This window comes from Gadus macrocephalus, chromosome 4 (genome assembly GCF_031168955.1).
Source record: "Gadus macrocephalus chromosome 4, ASM3116895v1".
NCBI lineage: Eukaryota > Metazoa > Chordata > Actinopteri > Gadiformes > Gadidae > Gadus > Gadus macrocephalus.
In genome coordinates, this window is record NC_082385.1 from 33,887,220 (window position 1) to 33,908,353 (window position 21,134).

General features: G+C 50.1%; 1 protein-coding gene and 1 long non-coding RNA gene across 3 annotated transcripts in view; one reads left to right on the forward strand and one right to left on the reverse strand.

Moving 5' to 3' along the window:
* The window catches only part of LOC132456516 (uncharacterized), a 91,980-nt gene that overhangs the window by 65,105 nt on the left and 5,741 nt on the right, over nt 1-21,134 (forward strand). The window lies entirely within an intron of this gene.
* On the reverse strand, nt 8,618-18,666 carry acadl (acyl-CoA dehydrogenase long chain). 2 transcript variants are annotated; one of them, XR_009525496.1, is made up of 12 exons: nt 18,500-18,661; nt 17,782-17,964; nt 15,990-16,127; nt 13,119-13,283; nt 12,854-12,920; nt 12,227-12,391; nt 11,237-11,338; nt 10,785-10,898; nt 10,089-10,216; nt 9,694-9,780; nt 9,419-9,569; nt 8,618-9,385 (listed from the first exon to the last, which is right to left on the reverse strand). XR_009525496.1 is itself a non-coding variant. In XM_060050886.1 (11 exons), exons 1-11 carry the CDS (start codon nt 18,577-18,579, stop codon nt 9,476-9,478), a joined length of 1,323 nt encoding a protein of 440 aa, XP_059906869.1. In that variant the 5' UTR covers nt 18,580-18,666; the 3' UTR covers nt 8,618-9,475. The 2 variants fall into 2 exon arrangements, 1 of the variants encoding a protein (XP_059906869.1); XM_060050886.1 differs by having other exon boundaries at nt 8,618-9,569; nt 18,500-18,666.

Here is a 21,134-nt window from a genome sequence, read left to right on the forward strand (position 1 = left end):
TGCTAACCTAGAATGCAAACCTAGACTGCCTACCTGGCATGCTTACCTAGCATGTTACCTAGCAAGCTAACCTGTGAATCACAGCTGGAGTCGCCGGGGGCGATGGGGGGTATGGGGGGGGGGGTTGGGGGGTCTCACTGGGGTCACCGGGGGTCTAAGTGGCGCTCCGGACCCCCGTACCCGGAATGATTAATGGGATATCCGGAAGCACTGCCCCGGCAGTGGGGGCTACCATGGAAACAGAGAGGCCTATTGTAGCGACATCCATTGACCTGGGACGGGGAGGGGGGGGGGGGGGCAGACAACATGCCACAGGGTTAGCTTAGAAGCCAATGATATAAAGTCTCTCCCCCCCCCCCCCCCCCCCCCCCCCCCCCCCCAGTGTGTTAGTAATCCATGCTTTAAACCCTTCATGAAGACGGACCCTCATGCCTTCAACAGATCTCACACTCTGTCTGTACGGTCCCGGGGCCCCAGCAGGGGGCCGGTGTGACAGGGTGCATAGGGGGTGAGGCTCCTGGGAGGTAACACTAAGCAGTGATGAGCCCCCAGAGGAGGCCACCCCCAGGCCCCGCCCCCTCTGAGACTCCTCCCACCACAGCAGATGGCCTGGGATTAGCATGCTAATGCTGGGGGGGGGGGGTCCCCTCTGTGTGTGTGTGTGTGTGTACAGTATGTGTATGCATGTGTGTATGTGTATGCGTTGTTTGCGTGTATGCGTATGTTTGTGTGTGTGTGTGAGGGTGTGTGTGTGTGTGTGTGTGTGTGTGTGTGTGTGTGTGTGTGTGTGTGTGTGTGTGTGTGTGTGTGTGTGTGTGTGTGTGTATTTGACACTGACAGCCTCGTCCGGCTCACTAAGGAGCCAATGAAAAGAGAGAGGAGGGAGCACAAGCCCCTCCCCTATGTTTTTCCAGAAGCCACGCCCCCTCCTCCCTCTGCCCCTCCCCTTCCCTTGTTCCCTGGAAGATCACCGTGGCAACGGCCATTAGAGGAGGGCCGGGGCAACACCGGGTCAGGTGGATTTAGATATGGTAATGAGGAGGAGGGGGGAGGGGGAGGGAGGGGGAGGGGGAGGAGGAGGAGGGGGGGAGAGAGAGGAGAGGAGAGGAGGGGAGGAGGAGAGGTGGAGGAGGAGGAGGGGGGGAGAGAGAGAGGAGAGGAGAGGAGGGGAGGAGGAGAGGTGGAGGAGGAGGAGGAGGGGGAGGAGGAGAGGTGGAGGAGGAGGAGAGGAGGAGGAGGGGGGGGGGGGGGGGGGTAAGTGAAAGCGCAGTGAAAAAACAAGATGGCTGCTCCCGGGTGTAAAGGTGCAGTGGGCCCCCCCTCTCTCAGACGGAGGCACGCCCCGAGGTCGCCGGTTGGATCCCCGGCTCCTCCTGGCAGAGTGTCGAGGTGTCCCCCGAGCGAGACGCCTCGCGCCGACCGCTCCCGACCAGCTTGGCCGTCGCCCTGAGGGCCTCGACCCCGCCGTCGGGGGGGGGGGGGGGGAACGCATCGCTGTGGACGAGAGCGTCGGCCCAAAGGCACCGAAAATGCGGAACGAAATTCGTGCACGAAGGGGGGGGGGGGGGGGGGGGGGTGGGGGGGGGGGGGGGGCTTGAGTGAGCCGTCCCTTTGGGCTCTACAGCCGCACTTAACGCTTCATATACTGTAGCCGGGGGGGGGGGGGGGGGGGGAGATGTAACAGGACAGAGCGGGGGGGTGTAACAGAACACCCCCGCTTGTGGACGTCTGGTTCCTCCATCCTCTATGACCCCGCGACTTGGGACGGACCACAACATTTCCCGGAATGCACTTGGCAGCGGCCCCCCCTGAGTGACAGGTGGAGACGGACTGGGTCCACTCAGGGGACAGGAGGCGGTGTGTTTTAGGGTGTTGGCTGTCCGGGGTCAGGGTCCCCCCCCCCTCCTGATAGGACCGTCCCCCGGCGTGGGGGTCCGGCCCGGAGGGGGGGGGGGGTCCCCCTCTGAATGAAGGGCCCTCTGAACCCCGGTGGGCCCGGGGCCAGAGGGAAAAGCTGAGGACCCCATTCATCAGGCCTCCATCTGGACCCCGGGCTCGGACCGGGGGGAACAGAGGCCGACTGTAGGGGGCCGGGTCCGACAGGACTGGGACACGCACGCACACACACACACACACACACACACACACACACACACACACACACACACACACACACACACACACACACACACACACACACACACACACACACACACACACACACACACACACTGTATACGAACCCACACACACACACACGGACACAAAAACACACACACTGTATATGAACCCACACACACACACACACACTGTATATGAACCCACACACACAGACACACACACACTGTATATGAACCCACACACACACACACGCGCGCACGCACACACTGTATATGAACACACACACATGCTTACTGACAAACACACGCATACACACTGAGAGTGCACTGTATACGCTCAAACACATGCCAAGCACAAACGCACACTGTAACCACACACACTGGGAGCACACTGCACTCACACATGTGTACTGACACACACGCTGTTCAAACGCACACACATGTTGCAATTATGTGCGCACACACAAAGTAAACTCAGTGAGAGCTCTCTCTCTCTCTCCCCCTCTCTCTCTCTCTCCCCCCCTCTCTCTCCCTCTCTCCCTCTCTCCCTCCTCCGCTGACTCTTATTTTATCTTCATGCCATCACACGCCAAGTCCCCCCCCCTCTCCCTGATCAACACAACGACCCCCCAGCGTTACCGCGGTAACCACCTGCCAGAGCCGACGCCGCTGCGACTGCGGCGCGGTAGCCAACAATAGCATCATTCATCACCAGATGCTAACGGCCGCCGCAGAACCACAGCAACCGCTTAGCCGCTAACACGCTTAGCGCTTAGCCGGTACATCTGGAAACTATAAACATTCTGGGGGGGGGGGGTCTGTTCGGACAGAACTCTCTCAACCAACCAGGGAGGACATCGGACCAGTTGGACATCTACCAGGCTCCCTCATTCAAAGGGATTGACAGTGGATACAGATGCATGGTAGGGAGCAGGTAGGGGTTAGATAGTAGAGAGACCGGTCATTAAGGAGCAGGTAGGGGTTGGACAGTACAGAGACAGGTCATTAAGGAGCAGGTAGGGGTTGGACAGTACAGAGACAGGTCATTAAGGAGCAGGTAGGGGTTAGATAGTAGAGAGACCCGGTCATTAAGGAGCAGGTAGGGGTTGGACAGTACAGAGACAGGTCATTAAGGAGCAGGTAGGGGTTAGACAGTACAGAGACAGGTCATTAAGGAGCAGGTAGGGGTTAGACAGTACAGAGACAGGTCATTAAGGAGCAGGTAGGGGTTAGATAGTAGAGAGACCGGTCATTAAGGAGCAGGTAGGGGTTAGACAGTACAGAGACAGGTCATTAGGGAGCAGGTAGGGGTTGGACAGTACAGAGGACAGGTCATTAAGGAGCAGGTAGGGGTTAGATAGTAGAGAGACCGGTCATTAAGGAGCAGGTAGGGTTAGACAGTACAGAGACAGGTCATTAAGGAGCAGGTAGGGGGTTAGACAGTAGAGACAGGTCATTAAGGAGCAGGTAGGGGTTAGACAGTACAGAGACAGGTCATGAAGGAGCAGGTAGGGGTTAGACAGTACAGAGACAGGTCGTTAAGGAGCAGGTAGGGGTTAGACAGTACAGAGACAGGTCATTAAGGAGCAGGTAGGGGTTAGATAGTAGAGAGACAGGTCATTAAGGAGCAGGTAGGGGTTGGACAGTACAGAGACAGGTCATTAAGGAGCAGGTAGGGGTTAGACAGTACAGAGACAGGTCATTAAGGAGCAGGTAGGGGTTAGACAGTACAGAGACAGGTCATTAAGGAGCAGGTAGGGGTTAGACAGTACAGAGAGGTCATTAAGGAGCAGGTAGGGGTTAGACAGTACAGAGACAGGTCATTAAGGAGCAGGTAGGGGTTAGACAGTACAGAGACAGGTCGTTAAGGAGCAGGTAGGGGTTAGACAGTACAGAGACAGGTCGTTAAGGAGCAGGTAGGGGTTAGACAGTACAGAGACAGGTCACTAAGGAGCAGGTAGGGGTTAGACAGTACAGAGACAGGTCGTTAAGGAGCAGGTAGGGGTTAGACAGTACAGAGACAGGTCATTAAGGAGCAGGTAGGTGTTAGACAGTACAGAGACGGGTCATTAAGGGGCAGGTAGGGGTTAGACAGTACAGAGAGAGGTCATTAAGGAGCAGGTAGGGGTTGGACAGTACAGAGCCTCTTCGGAAAGATGCATCAAAACAGATTCTCGGGTGATGCAAGGCCTTACTGCGGGAGTTTACGCACACACGCACACACACACACCCTCCTGATCCGCACTGTCAACGCACACACACACACCGTCTCCACGGACGTCAAATCTGTCGGTGACCCAGACTCAAAGGATTTAGGATGACGGCGTTACCGCCGGCGAACTTGCTGCCATGACAACCAAAGCAACAGTCGACCTGCACAACGGAGTAGCACGTCCGCTGGCCCTCGATATCAGCGTCAGGTCTGGTGTACAGCGAACACGATCAGGAGCTGGTTAATCAATTAGCTGATTAACGAGTTCATCAGTCACGTGCTGTGGATTAGACAGCAGAGTCTGAGCTGACTCTGGATCATAAACACCCTCCCTCCTCCAGGGGACGACCGGGAGATTATAGGACGAGACGAGAGCGGATCAGACACCCCACGCCCCAAAACACTGCCCACCAACCGCACGTCAAATACTACACATGAGTAACACACGCACGGATATCATACACTGCATACATAAACAAATGATATGATGTGAATAAAAAGCAATGGTGAAGGCTATGTTGTACATACATATGATATGTATCATATACATTTGACCGTTGTTTCATTGATGCGATAATTGATGTTCAATGGGTCAGGAATGTTCCAGAACCAATTGAGGACACCATAGAGGGCACTAGTGTGTGTGTGTGTGTGTGTGTGTGTGTGTGTGTGTGTGTGTGTGTGTGTGTGTGTGTGTGTGTGTGTGTGTTAATGTGTGTGAGATTCGATGTGACAGGCGCTGTCAGGGTCTGTTTGAGAGGATCCCAGCCTAGCGCTAAGCTAAGAGGACAGTAGCCTAGCGCTAAGCTAAGAGCACAGTAGCCTAGCGCTAAGCTAAGAGCACAGTAGCCTGGCGCTAAGCTAACAGAAAACTACAGCTAGGCTAAGAAGACAATTATAGCCTAGCGCTAAGCAAAGCTAAAAGGCAATTAGAGCTAAGCTACGAGCACAATGGCATTAAGCTAGGAGGACTTAACCCCAGCGCTAAGATAAAAGCCCAGTCGCACTAAGCTAAGAGGTCAGCAGTGTTTATGCCGAGTCACGCTACGCGACAAATAGCCCGATTTTGTAGCCGATGTTGCGCCCGATTTTCCGCTTCCGACACTGAGCAGCAAAGCCCTGATTGGTCGATGGTTCGACAGATTTTTCCTCCACATTACCCGTAAGGTGGGGGTGTTAGAAGTGTTTCTTAACGACCAGGCCGAACCGGTTCTAACATCGCGTCCACACTACCTCCGTCCGTCGACGGATGGGGGCTTTCTGACGTATCCACGTGTTTTCACGGGTTGTACCACAAAGGCGATTTTCCTTGGATAGGGTATTTGCGTAAATTTGCATAACGGAACTGATTGGCCGACGGATCCGTCGCTCCCTGAAAGCAACTTTTGCGTCAACATTTTGACGCAGGCCACGGAGCCGCCAGAAACGGACAGACCCACAAAGCATTTCGAGAGCGCCACAGTCAAAGTCAATAAGATCCGTCGACAGATGTGTGCAGCGTGAACGCTGCACACAAGGCACTGTGTCTGCAACACACCAGTAGTGTGTCTGTAACACACCAGTAGTGTGTCCACCTCTGGCTGGTGTGTCTCCAGTGTGTGTCGGAATCAGAATCAACTCTAATGTTCTGGTTTAGCCTCCCTGCAGGGTACACACTGCCGGCTTGAAGCAACAAATGCTAGCAAGGCACGTAGCAATTAGCCTCGAGTAGCGTTTCAAAGCACTTTTGTGTGTGTGTGCGTGTGCGTGTGTGTGTGCGGGCATCCATATGCGTAACTGATAACATGCACCAAATCTGTAACGGACTTAAGTATAGAGAACGAGCAGAAAGGAGCGAGAATAATAAACTAAACGCCCAGCAACCACCACCCCCCCCCCCCCCCCCCCCCCCCCCGTGATTGACAGGCCAGGTGATTTCCTCGAGCAAATCAGAGGAAAGATGCCCTGATTCTTCAGAAGTGAGGTGGGAGTGTCTGAATGGTCTCACACAGAGAGGCGTAAGCAACAGATATCTCTCACACACACACACACACACACACACACACACACACACTTAACAGCCACTCAACAGAGATATCGATGGATTGTTTGTGACCGGCGGCTGTGATCAACCGCGCGCGGACATAAAAGGATGGAGAGGCACGCGCGCAGGAAGATGAATGAACGAGTGAATAATGAATGACTTGCAGGATCCACTCGCAGTTTCCCCTGAAGGGGGGGGGGGGGGGGGGGGCGGTGACAGCGCACGAGGTTGCTTCGACAAAAAGACGACTCCCCCAAAACACAGACCCAACACGCGCCACCGGAACCGGGCCCAGCCCACCTTGCGTTGAAAGGACCGAATCTCGCAGTGTCTATTGCGCGCGCAGCGAGATCGATTCACGACATATTCCCGGGAAATAAAGGCGAGGAGCTGGCGGCTCTGTAGCTGACTGATGGAGAGGCTGCTGGGGAGGTCAGTCTGGGGGGGTCGGAGGGGTCTGGGGGACGTGGGGGTGTCTGAGGCGGTCTGGGGGGTCTGAGTCTGCGCTATGCGTCGCGCGATTCAGCAGAGTCGCTCCCTGGCTTGGAGCTGAACAAAGACACCGGCTACACGCGCGCGCGAACACACGCACGCGCTTGAACGCACGCACGCACACGCACACTGTCTTTTACCAGTGAGCACAGTATTCATGCGCAGGATGTGATTAAAATAAAATAAATATATTCATGATCAGAGGAGGTTGCTGAGCGACGGTTTGTTTAAAATAAAGACAATCTGAAGAATAACCGACTTCTGTATAATATATACGGAGTGATGCGGTCTGCAGGTCCGACCACATCACTGCTCATCACAGACACACACGCGCACGAGCCGCTCGGGACTGATCACACCGGTCCCCATGACACGCACACGCACACACACACACACAATAATTCAACAACTTTGCAGTGCAAGTAAACCGGGAGAGGCATGGTGACTAAACGCGCCAAGACATCCCGCAACCGGGGGTTTAACGTGAGCACCGCTCCTACCTGCTGCTGCAGATCCGTGCTGGTATCCGTGCGCGTGTGAGGGGCGCTCGGGAGGCGACACAGAGGCTCTACTGGCCCCGCCCTCCCCGCGGGTCGGTACCGTAGCGCCGGATGTAGAGGCGCAGCGAGGTTGGGATTGGTGGCGGTGGAGGGACGCTGGAGGGAGTGTCTACTACGGTAGACAAATATAATAATGCATACGGATATATATGAAATATACGTTCTGCTGGGCACAACCAACACATGCAGCGATACACACACACCAATATTTACAACACGCACACATAAACACACAACAATATTTATAACACACACACAAACACACACACAGACTACAATATTTACAGCACGCACAAACACATACACGCACACATAAAGACTACAATAATCCCCCCCCCCACACACACACACACACACACACACGCAGGCAGGTGTATGGTTATGATCCTCATGTGTTTCCGTACATTATGCAGCTCGGTGCAGCCCGCCGCTGGCTGCTGCTGAGCGGCGCGCAGCGGAGAGACACACCGCCACCTGGGTGTGGCTCTCTGTTGCTGATGAGTGCTGAGAAGAGGGGGGGACGGGACGAGGGGGGGACGAGGGGAGAGAGAGAGAATCTGCTGGGAAAGAACGCCCTTTCTACCCCCCCCCCCACACACACACACACACACACACACACACGCCCGGACAACCGGCAGATGAGCGCGACCTGCACGAGGGAACACCCGGTTTTTACGACACGCGCCGTTAAATTACCGTCGGCCCGGGGGCCACCTGCTGCTCCGTGGCCACCCGGAGGAACCGCACGGATGTGCTGGACAGATGCATCGTTCCTGATTGGTCGGCTAGGGTTAATATTTACCTTTTATTGCACGGAACTATGGACATTTTGGAAACCCCATAATGAACTTCCCCTCACTCAGGGAAACCCAGTGGGAATATAAAGCCTTTAAAATAAGATAAGATGGATCTAATAGAAACCGAACCGTTTTTAACTGAAAAACTGGTTCAGTCTGGTTCAGTCAATAAGGAATCAAAAAGTGTCTCAGCAAAGGTGACACCTGCCAGAGTAAAGTAAAGGGATCTAGTCCGTGACGACACCGCCCCCTAGTGGCGGAGAGACGCCACCGCCCCAGAGGAGAGACGCCGCCTTCCCCCAGTGGCGGAGAGACGCCACAACCCCTAATCCCTGCTAGTTAAAATGGACCATTATGGGAAATATATTTATGGAAAGCGACAGAAAGTGAAATTGACAGAAAAACAAAGTGTGTACCAACCAGTGTGTTTTTTTTTAATTGGACAAATTATCAAGTTCTCACAGTAGACAATACATTTTAAAGTTGAAACGTCACATAAGCTAATGTGATTTGTTAACATTTATTAAATTGGCTCTTTGTTTTAGTGCTCCGTTGACGCGAGGGCATTTGATAATGTCAGGCGATAAACTGCCGTCATAAGTGCTTAGAAAGTAGTAACAACAAACGCAAACCAGTCTACGTAATTAAAAGACTGAGATAATGATTTGAACTCAATGTGGCGGTTAAACATTCATAATCATTCATTCATTGGCATCATGATTGTGTGAATCTGAATGGATTTGAACTGCAATGAGTGTTCTAAGGACACTTGGTAGAATTACACCCCGGCAATCAAGTTTAATTTCTACATTAGATCATATAAGGTTACCCCCTGTCTGTTGGCTCCACCCACGGGGCCAGCTGGCTTTGAGTTCTTGGTAACCAACGGCAACGACCCTGGGGCCAAAAAATCAGATTGTACCTTGGTGCACTCGCTCTTCGATTTGATTCACTTTTGTTTACACACACACACACACACACACACACACACACACACACACACACACACACACACACACACACACACACACACACACACACACACACACACACACACACACACACCTTATCTCTCCACATCGCTCCAGTACTTACTACAGCCCAGAATCTTTACACGTGCACGCATCTAAAAGTGGACCTAACAGAGCAAACGGCCCCCCCCAGTCTGGGGACCCCCACCCTGAGGAAGAGGGGCACCCGTCAGATGACCACCATGAGGAAGAGGAGCACCCGTCTGAAGACCACCCTGAGGAAGAGCCCCTTGGTCTTCCTCACTTGGTGCTGACGATGGTGCGGGCGATCAGCTCCTTCATGATCTCGTTGGTGCCCCCGTAGATGGGCTGCACCCGGGAGTCCACGAAGGCCCTGGTGGGGGGGGGGGGGACACTGGGGGGTCAGTAGCTTTATATACCAGGGTACTCTACACCTAGTCACACAGAAGGGCTACTTATGGTCCCGAGAGAGAGAGAGACAGAGAGAGACCACTCACTTGGCGATGGGGTACTCCATCATGTACCCCCAGCCTCCGTGCATCTGCACACACTGGGTGGCGACCTTGTTCTGGAGGTCAGACGCCCTGCGGAACACACACACACAATTATTACCCCAACCTTATTCCTGGTGAAGAAGAAGAAGAAGAAGAAGAAGAAGAAGAAGAAGAAGAAGAAGAAGAAGAAGAAGAAGAAGAAGAAGAAGAAGAAGAAGAAGAAGAAGAAGAAGAAGAAGAAGAAGAAGAAGAAGAAGAAGAAGAAGAAGAAGAAGAAGAAGAAGAAGAAGAAGAAGAAGAAGAAGAAGAAGAAGAAGAAGAAGAAGAAGAAGAAGAAGAAGAAGAAGAAGAAGAAGAAGAAGAAGAAGAAGAAGAAGAAGGAGGAGGAGGTTCTTCACCAGCACTTGGCCATGGAGGCGGTGGAGGAGTCCAGCCTCTTCTCGCCGTGGAGCTGCAGGCAGCTGTCCAGGAAGGCCCGGCCCACGCAGATCTCCGTCTTCATCTCCGCCAGCTTGTGCTGCACCGTCTTGAGACGCACAACACAACAACAGCCTCAGCCTGCTGCGCAACGCCCGGTTAAACCTGCACTGAGTACCTTCTCCCTTCAGCACCCCCTAGTGGTGGGAGCCGGACCTACAGTTAAATTACCCCAAGTGGTGGGAGCTGGAACTACAGTTATACTTTTATGTTTGCTTTAGCTTTCTGCTAAATCTTAAATACATTGCACTTTCTACAAAGCTTTTTTAACTTTGCCTTTATTTTCTATTTTAATACTAAAATGCCTTTTTAACTTTCTATTTTACCCATTTCTTTGCATACGTTTTCTTTTATTATTTCATTTTCCAATGTTTATATGTGAAGCACTTTGAGTCTGCCTTGTGTATGAAAAGTGCTATATAAATAAAGTTGCCTTGCCTACGGGAGCTGGAACTACAGTTAAGTTAAATGACATTTTACCTCTACTAGATCGAGGAAGCTACGGCTATAGCTACTTAACCTCAGGCAGAATGAGAACGAGTCCCGTGCAGCTGGGATTCACACCCCTGACCCCCCCATCCTGACGTAAGTGAGTCACGGTTGGGCCCTCCTCAGACCTGCAGGTGGGCGATGGTCTTCCCGAAGGCCTTCCTCTGCATCACGTAGTTCCTGGTCTCCTCAAACATGAACTCACAGCTGGCGATGGCCATGTCTGCGATCAGCAGGCGCTCCTGGAGACAGAGCACGGCAGGAGGGCCAGCATCAGACACACCGACGGCGGTACGGACAAGAGACACCCGCACAGAATAGGCTCACGTTACACACGACAGACTCGCACACGACAGACTCACAGACATGACAGACTCAGACACCACGGACGCACAGAGAACAGCCTCCCAGAGAACAGCCTCCCAGAGAACAGCCTCCCAGAGAACAGCCTCCCAGAGAACAGCCTCCCAGAGAACAGCCTCCCGGAGAACAGCCTCCCAGAGAACAGCCTCCCAGAGAACAGCCTCCCAGAGAACAGCCTCCCCCACTGACAGTAACACCCCCCGCGGGGCTGGCGTACCTGCGGCAGCTCGTTCATCAGGTAGTAGAAGCCCTTGTTCAGCTCCCCCAGCAGGGCGCTGGCCGGCAGCCTCACGTCCTCGAAGAACAGCTCCGCCGTGTCCTGGGGGGGGGGGGGGGGCCCGCCGTGTTATGGACCCGCCAGAAGGATTGTTTGATTACCTGGGCCTGTGTGTAGTGTGTGTGTAGTGTGTGGGAAGTGTGTGTGTAGTGTGTGGGAAGTGTGTGGGAAGTGTGTGTGTAGTGTGTGATTACCTGGGCCTTCAGAAGGAGTGTGTGAGTAGTGTGTGTGTGTGTGTGTGTGTGTAGTGTGCGAGTAGTGTGTGGGAAGTGTGTGTGTAGTGTGTGTGTAGTGTGTGGGAAGTGTGTGTGTAGTGTGTGATTACCTGGTCCTTCAGAAGGAGTGTGTGAGTAGTGTGTGTGTGTGTGTAGTGTGTGAGTGTGTGTAGTGTGTGAGTGTGTGTGAGTGTAGTGTGTGAGTAGTGTGTGAGTGTGTGAGTAGGGTGTGTATAGTGTGCGAGTACCTGGGCCTTCAGAAGAAGTGTGTGAGTAGTGTGTGAGTAGTGTGTGTGTGTGTGTGTGTGTGTGTAGTGTGTGAGTAGTGTGTGAGTGTGTGTGTGTAGTGTGTGAGTAGGGTGTGTATAGTGTGCGAGTACCTGGGCCTTCAGAAGAAGTGTGTGGGTAGTGTGTGAGTGGTGTGTGTGAGTTTTGTGTGTGAGCAGTGTGTGAGCAGTGTGTGAGCAGTGTGTGTGTTATGTGTGTGAGTAGTGTGTGTGTGTGTGTGTGGGGGGGTAGTGTGTGTAGTGTGTGAGCAGTGTGTGGGTAGTGTATGAGTGGTGTGTGTGTGTGTGTGTGTGTGTAGCGGGTGGGAGTTTTGTGTGCGAGTAGTGCGCGAGTAGTGGGTGAGTAGTGTGTGTGAGTTATGTGTGTAAGCAGTGTGTGTGTAGTGTGTGAGCAGTGTGTGAGTAGTGGGTGTGTAGTGCGTGAGTACCTGGGCCTTGAGGCCGATCTTGTCCAGCTTGCGCCCCTTCTGGAAACCCTTCATGCCGTCTTCCACCAGGAAGAGGCTGATGCCGTGGGCCGCCGTCTTGGCCTCGCGGTCCGTCACCGTCACCACGACGACCAGGTCGCACATCCACCCGTTGGTGATGAACACCTCCAGGGGAACAGAGAGTTGTTTAGTCAAAGCTAGTGTTAGCGAGCATATTGAAAGAGTGTTAGGCTTTTTTAAAGATAGTGTTAGCAAGCATAGTTAAAACTAACATATTCAGAGCTAGTGTTAGAAAGCACATTCAAAGCTAGTGTTAACAAGCATATTCAGAGCAAGTGTTAGCAGGCATGCTTAAAACTAGTGTTAGCAAGCATATCCACAGCTACCGTTAGCAAGTTTGGGGATAGCAAGTGTGTTAGCAAGCATTTTCAAAGCTAGCATTAGCCATCATAAGATGTTTGGAGGTGCTGGCTAATGATAGCCTGTAATTATTATGTTATTGCTGCTTTGAGATAATCGTTTTTAACTCCCAGCAAGTGTAGGCTACAGGTGTCAAAATGGTGTTGTTTTTTTCCGGAAGCTTCAGCTCCAAGCATAGCGGTTTCCCGGGTAACCACCCGACCGTACCTTGTTCCCGTTCAGGATCCAGTCTGAGCCGTCCCTCTTGGCATGCGTCCGAACTCCCTGGAGATCGCTGGCGGACGGAAAGGAAAGGAAGAAAACAAAAAACATGGCTGACTCGTACTTACAACACGGACTGCGTTAGAAAGCTAGTTGGGCCAAGCTGAACCGACAGAAGGGTGTTCCGTCCTAGGTTACCGGGCGTTACCGGGCGTTACCGGGCGTTACCGGGCGTTACCGGGGGTTACGGGCGGACGGGGCGGGGCCTCACCTGCCGGCCCCGGGCTCCGTCATGGCGATGGCACTGATGCACTTGCCGGCGGCCATAGGGGGGATGAAGCGCTCCACCTGCTCTGCGTTGCCGTAGTTACTGATGTAGGGCATGACGATGTCCGAGTGCAGAGCGAAGCCCGGGCCGGTGCAGTTACAGTACATCCTGTAACACACCAGGTGGTATAGTAGTTACAGTACATCCTGTAACACACCAGGTGGTATAGTAGTTACAGTACATCCTGTAACACACCAGGTGGTATAGTAGTTACAGTACATCCTGTAACACACAAGGTGGTATAGTAGTTACAGTACATCCTGTAACACCAGGTGGTATAGTAGTTACAGTACATCCTGTAACACCAGGTGGTATAGTAGTTACAGTACATCCTGTAACACCAGGTGGTATAGTAGTTACAGTACATCCTGTAACACCAGGTGGTATAGTAGTTACAGTACATCCTGTAACACCAGGTGGTATAGTAGTTACAGTACATCCTGTAACACCAGGTGGTATAGTAGTTACAGTACATCCTGTAACACCAGGTGGTATAGTAGTTACAGTACATCCTGTAACACCAGGTGGTATAGTAGTTACAGTACATCCTGTAACACCAGGTGGTATAGTAGTTACAGTACATCCTGTAACACCAGGTGGTATAGTAGTTACAGTACATCCTGTAACACCAGGTGGTATAGTAGTTACAGTACATCCTGTAACACCAGGTGGTATAGTAGTTACAGTACATCCTGTAACACCAGGTGGTATAGTAGTTACAGTACATCCTGTAACACACCAGGTGGTATAGTAGTTACAGTACATCCTGTAACACCAGGTGGTATAGTAGTTACAGTACATCCTGTAACACACGAGGTGGTATAGTAGTTACAGTACATCCTGTAACACACGAGGTGGTATAGTAGTTACAGTACATCCTGTAACACCAGGTGGTATAGTAGTTACAGTACATCCTGTAACACACCAGGTGGTATAGTAGTTACAGTACATCCTGTAACACCAGGTGGTATAGTAGTTACAGTACATCCTGTAACACACCAGGTGGTATAGTAGTTACAGTACATCCTGTAACACCAGGTGGTATAGTAGTTACAGTACATCCTGTAACACCAGGTGGTATAGTAGTTACAGTACATCCTGTAACACACCAGGTGGTATAGTAGTTACAGTACAACCTGTAACACACCAGGTGGTATAGTAGTTACAGTACATCCTGTAACACACCGGGTGGTATAGTAGTTACAGTACATCCTGTAACACACCAGGTGGTATAGTAGTTACAGTACATCCTGTAACACCAGGTGGTATAGTAGTTACAGTACATCCTGTAACACACCAGGTGGTATAGTAGTTACAGTACATCCTGTAACACCAGGTGGTATAGTAGTTACAGTACATCCTGTAACACACCAGGTGGTATAGTAGTTACAGTACATCCTGTAACACACCGGGTGGTATAGTAGTTACAGTACATCCTGTAACACACCGGGTGGTATAGTAGTTACAGTACATCCTGTAACCCACCAGGTGGTATAGTAGTTACAGTACATCCTGTAACACACCGGGTGGTATAGTAGTTACAGTACATCCTGTAACACACAAGGTGGTATAGTAGTTACAGTACATCCTGTAACACACCGGGTGGTATAGTAGTTACAGTACATCCTGTAACACCAGGTGGTATAGTAGTTACAGTACATCCTGTAACACATCGGGTGGTATAGTAGTTACAGTACATCCTGTAACACCAGGTGGTATAGTAGTTACAGTACATCCTGTAACACCAGGTGGTATAGTAGTTACAGTACAACCTGTAACACACCAGGTGGTATAGTAGTTACAGTACATCCTGTAACACACCGGGTGGTATAGTAGTTACAGTACATCCTGTAAGACACCAGGTGGTATAGTAGTTACAGTACATCCTGTAACACCAGGTGGTATAGTAGTTACAGTACATCCTGTAACACACCAGGTGGTATAGTAGTTACAGTACATCCTGTAACACACCAGGTGGTATAGTAGTTACAGTACATCCTGTAACACACCGGGTGGTATAGTAGTTACAGTACATCCTGTAACACCAGGTGGTATAGTAGTTACAGTACATCCTGTAACACCAGGTGGTATAGTAGTTACAGTACATCCTGTAACACACCAGGTGGTATAGTAGTTACAGTACATCCTGTAACACACCAGGTGGTATAGTAGTTACAGTACATCCTGTAACACACCAGGTAGTATAGTAGTTACAGTACATCCTGTAACACACCAGGTGGTATAGTAGTAACAGTACATCCTGTAACACCAGGTGGTATAGTAGTTACAGTACATCCTGTAACACACCGTGGACACAACAGGGTTGTGTAGTAAAGTGTATTGTGGAATAGTATTAGTAGTAGAGTAGTACTGTTATAGTATGATATAGTATCGTATAAGCAGTACTATAGTACTGTGATAGTATAATATTAGTAGTACTGCAGTACTGTGATAGTGTAGTGTAGTATTGTCATAGTGTAGTGTAGTATAGTATACTACTCACTGCTCCTCCCAGACGACGGCAGCAGAGAGGAGGTCTATAGTATAGTAGTATTGGAGTACTGTAGTATTGTCGTAGTGTAGTATAGTAGTGTAGTAGTACTGTAGTATTGTCATAGTGTAGTAGTACTGTAGTATTGTCATAGTGTAGTGTAGTATAGTATACTACTCACTGCTCCTCCCAGACGACGGCCGCAGAGAGGAGGTCTATAGTATAGTAGTATTGGAGTACTGTAGTATTGTCGTAGTGTAGTGTAGTAGTGTAGTAGTACTGTAGTATTGTCATAGTGTAGTGTAGTATAGTATACTACTCACTGCTCCTCCCAGACGACGGCCGCAGAGAGGAGGTCTCCTCCGATCCCCCCCTGCTCCTCCGGGGTCATAACTCCCAGAAGCCCTTGCTCCCCGGCCTTCACCCACAGCTCCCTGCTCACCTGGCCCGCCTTCTCCCATCTGGGGTTAGACAGTCCACAGCCAGGTAGGGGATAGACAGTACAGAGACAGGTAGGGGTTAGACAGTCCACATACAGGTAGGGGTTAGACAGTCCACAGACAGGTAGGGGTTAGACAGTCCACAGACAGGTAGGGGATAGACAGTACAGAGACAGGTAGGGGTTAGACAGTACAGAGACAGGTAGGGGTTAGACAGTACAGAGACAGGTAGGGGTTAGACAGTACAGAGACAGGTAGGGGTTAGACAGTCCACAGACAGGTAGGGGTTAGACAGTCCACAGACAGGTAGGGGTTAGACAGTACAGAGACAGGTAGGGGTTAGACAGTACAGAGACAGGTAGGGGTTAGACAGTCCACAGACAGGTAGGGGTTAGACAGTCCACAGACAGGTAGGGGTTAGACAGTCCACAGCCAGGTAGGGGTTAGACAGTACAGAGACAGGTAGGGGTTAGACAGTCCACAGACAGGTAGGGGTTAGACAGTCCACAGCCAGGTAGGGGTTAGACAGTACAGAGACAGGTAGGGGTTAGACAGTCCACAGCCATGTAGGGGTTAGACAGTACAGAGACAGGTCATTAAGGAGCAGGTAGGGGTTAGACAGTACAGAGACAGGTCATTAAGGAGCAGGTAGGGGTTAGACAGTACAGAGAGGTCATTAAGGAGCAGGTAGAGGTGAGACAGTCCAGACAGGTCATTAAGGAGCAGGTAGGGGTTAGACAGTCCAGAGACAGGTCATTAAGGAGCAGGTAGGGGTTAGACAGTACAGAGACAGGTCATTAAGGAGCAGGTAGGGGTTAGACAGTACAGAGACAGGTCATTAAGGAGCAGGTAGGGGTTAGACAGTACAGAGACAGGTCATTAAGGAGCAGGTAGGGGTTAGACAGTACAGAGACAAGTCATTAAGGAGCAGGTAGGGGTTAGACAGTACAGAGACAGGTCATTGAGGAGCAGGTAGGGGTTAGACAGTACAGAGACAGGTCATTAAGGAGCAGGTAGGGGTTAGACAGTACAGAGACAGGACATTAAGGAGCAGGTAGGGGTTGGACAGTACAGAGACAGGTCATTAAGGAGCAGGTAGGGGTTAGACAGTACAGAGACAGGTCATTAAGGAGCAGGTAGGGGTTAGACAGTACAGAGACAGGTCATTAAGGAGCAGGTAGGGGTTAGACAGTACAGAGACAGGTCGTTAAGGAGCAGGTAGGGGTTAGACAGTACAGAGAGGTCATTAAGGAGCAGGTAGGGGTTAGACAGTACAGAGAGGTCATTAAGGAGCAGGTAGGGGTTAGACAGTACAGAGACAGGTCATTAAGGAGCAGGTAGGGGTTAGACAGTACAGAGAGGTCATTAAGGAGCAGGTAGGGGTTAGACCAGGGCGCCCGCAGGCCTGTTCTAAAAAATAGCACAACTCCTTCTTGAACAACTCTTCCCCACCTTTCTTAAGTCATTGTTGATAATTATTGTGAGAAATCATTAACATGATCAGTGTCTTCACATAGATGAGTACCATTAATCATCATATATAACTAAAGGCAAACTGAGCAAATGTTATTTCACAAGAGTATATCAAACTGGGTGCCCTTCGTATGACTCAGTACCCATGAAGTAGCTCTCAGGTTCAAAATGGTTGGTGACCCCTGGGCTAGACAGTACATACTCGCTGTGGTGAGGGACCACTTCCTCCTGGAAGAAGCGGCGTGCGCTCTCCCTGAAGAGATCGTGGTCCTCGCTGAAGATGCGTCGCGTCCCGACGTCCATCAGTGTCTTGGCGCTCGACGTCTCGGGCCGGAAGGGCGCCGCCGGCTCACCGGAGGGGTGCGCGTGGCCGTGCTGACGCCGTCTGACGGACCGGGGAGAGCACACATGACGTCACGGCGAGGTATTCAAAACAAATGTCAACACGCTGCAGCGAGGGTTGCCAGATTGGGAGGGAAATCTGGCCCAATCTGGCAACGCTCACTGTCAACAACATCGACACTGAAAGGGTCGTTTCGTTGTTCCGCGGTAAAAACGTGCAATATGAAACGCAAGCATGTTCTGCGATCTACAGGTGAATGTTTAGAGTGTCATCGCTCCAGGGGGCAAAGAGCGACCCGAGCACTGACGCGTCCTTTGGAAAACGGGCTTAGTGGGTCAAAGGTGAACCTCCCCTCCTCGGACCTTAACTTCATAGTAGACAACAGAAGACCCTCATAATCCATACGATCACAACGTCCGGATACACTCGGATGACGTGCTGTGTGCTGTGTGTGTGTGTGTGTGTGTGTGTGTGTGTGTGTGTGTGTGTGTGTGTGTGTGTGTGTGTGTGCAGTGGAGTGGACTTCAAAACGTGCGTCTTTTAAAGAAGAACCTTTTAGAAGCGTCTCCGGACCGACCTTGACGTGAGGGCGGACAGCGCCGACAGGGAGGACCTCCCGTCGGACAAGTAGCGTCGGGCGGCCCGCTGCAGGAACATGTCGCTGGAGGAGGATTGAAGGACGGAGAGCAGACACAATAGACCGACGCGGATATGCAGACTTCTGGTGAACTTGTTGCAGCGAATAAAAGAGAGGGAGCAGAGACCACGCCCAGTCTCTGAGTGGACCCCGCCCCCTCGCTGCAGCCGTGACGTGAGACGGGCTGAAACAGCCAGGATCAAACTTTAGAGTTGAATACAATTGTATAAATACAAAATCAAAAGATTACTTGGTATAGATACACAACTAATAGTATTAGTTGAGCATCGATGAAATCAAGGGTTTACAAAAATGATAGATAATTGTGCCATTATGTGATCATTTAATCCTAATGGGGTTTAAAGAAATGTGTTTCACTGCTCTCTCTTTTACTGTTCTTTCTTTTCCTCGTTCTGAGGTCAACTTCTTGGCATAAAAAGACGCTGTATTGTTTGGACCGAAGCATTTAACCTGTTCTGTGCCGGCAGTATTTTGTTTTTTTTTCGCCTATACACATACCCAAATGGAAAAGCTTATAACACAGTAACCCTAAGTCCTAGATGGATGTATGATACTTCATTTGAAAGCTGACAAGCTCTAGTTTCTGTAGATATGTATTATTTGGCATGTATCATACACACAACCTAAATGACATCAGTTCAGACATGGCTCTAAAGCAATTTTTTTGTCTTCGAAAATAATAGGTCATAATGTAACATAATGACATAATAATTTGCTTTATGTAAGGCATATGGCAATATGCCAAATACCTTCTACATCATGCCAACTACACCTGGAAGAAATGTTGGAGTTCTAGGCCTAAACCTTTGGGAGTTAATGGAGTTTTTATGGTGTTTGGTCACTGGCGGCACAAACCTCTCCAAAATGTCTCCAAATGGCCAAATTGTGCCAAATGCATTTACTCACTTCTGTGACACTGGAAACATTACTGAAGCATTTTGGTGACTATAAAACCTTTCTCCATGATTCAAAACATAATTTTTTCACACATTCATTTGATATGGCCATATTGAGATATTGGCCATATCATGAAAATATGACAAGAACTAAATATGAACAATATATGCGCAAAATATGCGCAAAGTGAGTTGTCTGCCGTGTTGACGCAGCTTTATATCTCGGCTCATACGTATCACACCTGGGGCCCGTTTCAGAAAGCAGGTTCAACAAACTCTAAGTTAAAACCTTAACTCTAGGTTGACCAACTCTGAGCTGTAAAACTCTGAATTTTCGGTTTCAGAACAGGTGATAACGCTTAGTTCAATCAACTCTGAGTCAAGGTAACTCTGAGTGAAGCTCGTGCATGAGGATATAAAAAGCCCTCATCAATGGAACACAGATAACATGATTCACCATGGCAACAAGTACTAACAAGCCTCGATCCTCCTACTTCTCCCCAGCGGAGTTGCAAATCTTAATGACTGCATATGCAGAAAGCGAGCATATCTTTTTACTAAAAAGCAATACTATGGCAGCAGCCAAAAAGCGGGAGCTCGCGTGGAAAAAAATAGCTGACCGAGTCAGAGTATTTGAGAAAAATAAAATGTTTTCTCTTGAATGTTCCACTTATTCAACAATTATATTCCATATGTGTGTTTGTGCGCACAGGTGCAACCCAACAGGCCCCAAACGGACTTGGCTGCAACTAAAAATGAAATATAAAAATGTAGTTCAAACAGATAAGGTATAATTTAAGTACAAGCAATTGTGATGTTGTTTAGCCTGCCCTCATTAAACAGCATTTAGTGGCTGAATTCAACATGTGATAGATATATTTAAGTAATTAGGGAAATCTGCTAAACAAAGAGAAATCCCAACACTGCCAGTATTTAAAATTGTCTATATGAAAGCAACACCTAAATGCCTTTTATACATACAAGTCTCCAAATTTGTGTTTTCTGGTTATCTTAAAATTTGACCTCCATTATAGCCAACAGAAAAAAGGCAGAGTCAGTTAGAAATGATTGAAGCATATCATGTCTCTAACAGCTCTTTCATCTTGTGCATCAGCAGGGGGGTCAGGATTATTATCTGGATCATTGGGGGAAAGAGTAGGACATTGTTCTCCTCTAATAGTGGCAATGTTGTGGAGAACCAAACATGCCACTATAATGTCACAAGCCCTTTCCAGGGTGACCCTGAGCCTACGAAGGCACTGGAACCGGGCCTTGAGTATGCCGATGGTCATCTCCACTCTGGCTCGGGTCCTGCAGTGAGCCAAGTTGTAGTGTTGCTGTGGGCAAGGGTCAGGGTCAGGGTAAGGGGTCAGCAGATAGCGCTGGCAGGGGTACCCTCTGTCTCCGAGTAAATAACCATCAAACTCTCCTATGATTATACAAGATACACTTCATTGTTTCAGTTGTAATAGGAGGAAACAAAATATTGATCATAGGATACAACTATATACTGGATATATAAACTATATATATAAACTCACCATGGGCAAATCTGGCACTCAGTGTAGACTCACGAAACATTCGTGAGTCATACACAGACCCAGGCCACTTCGCTTCCACATTATTTACCATGTGGGCTGCGTCACATATGATCTTCA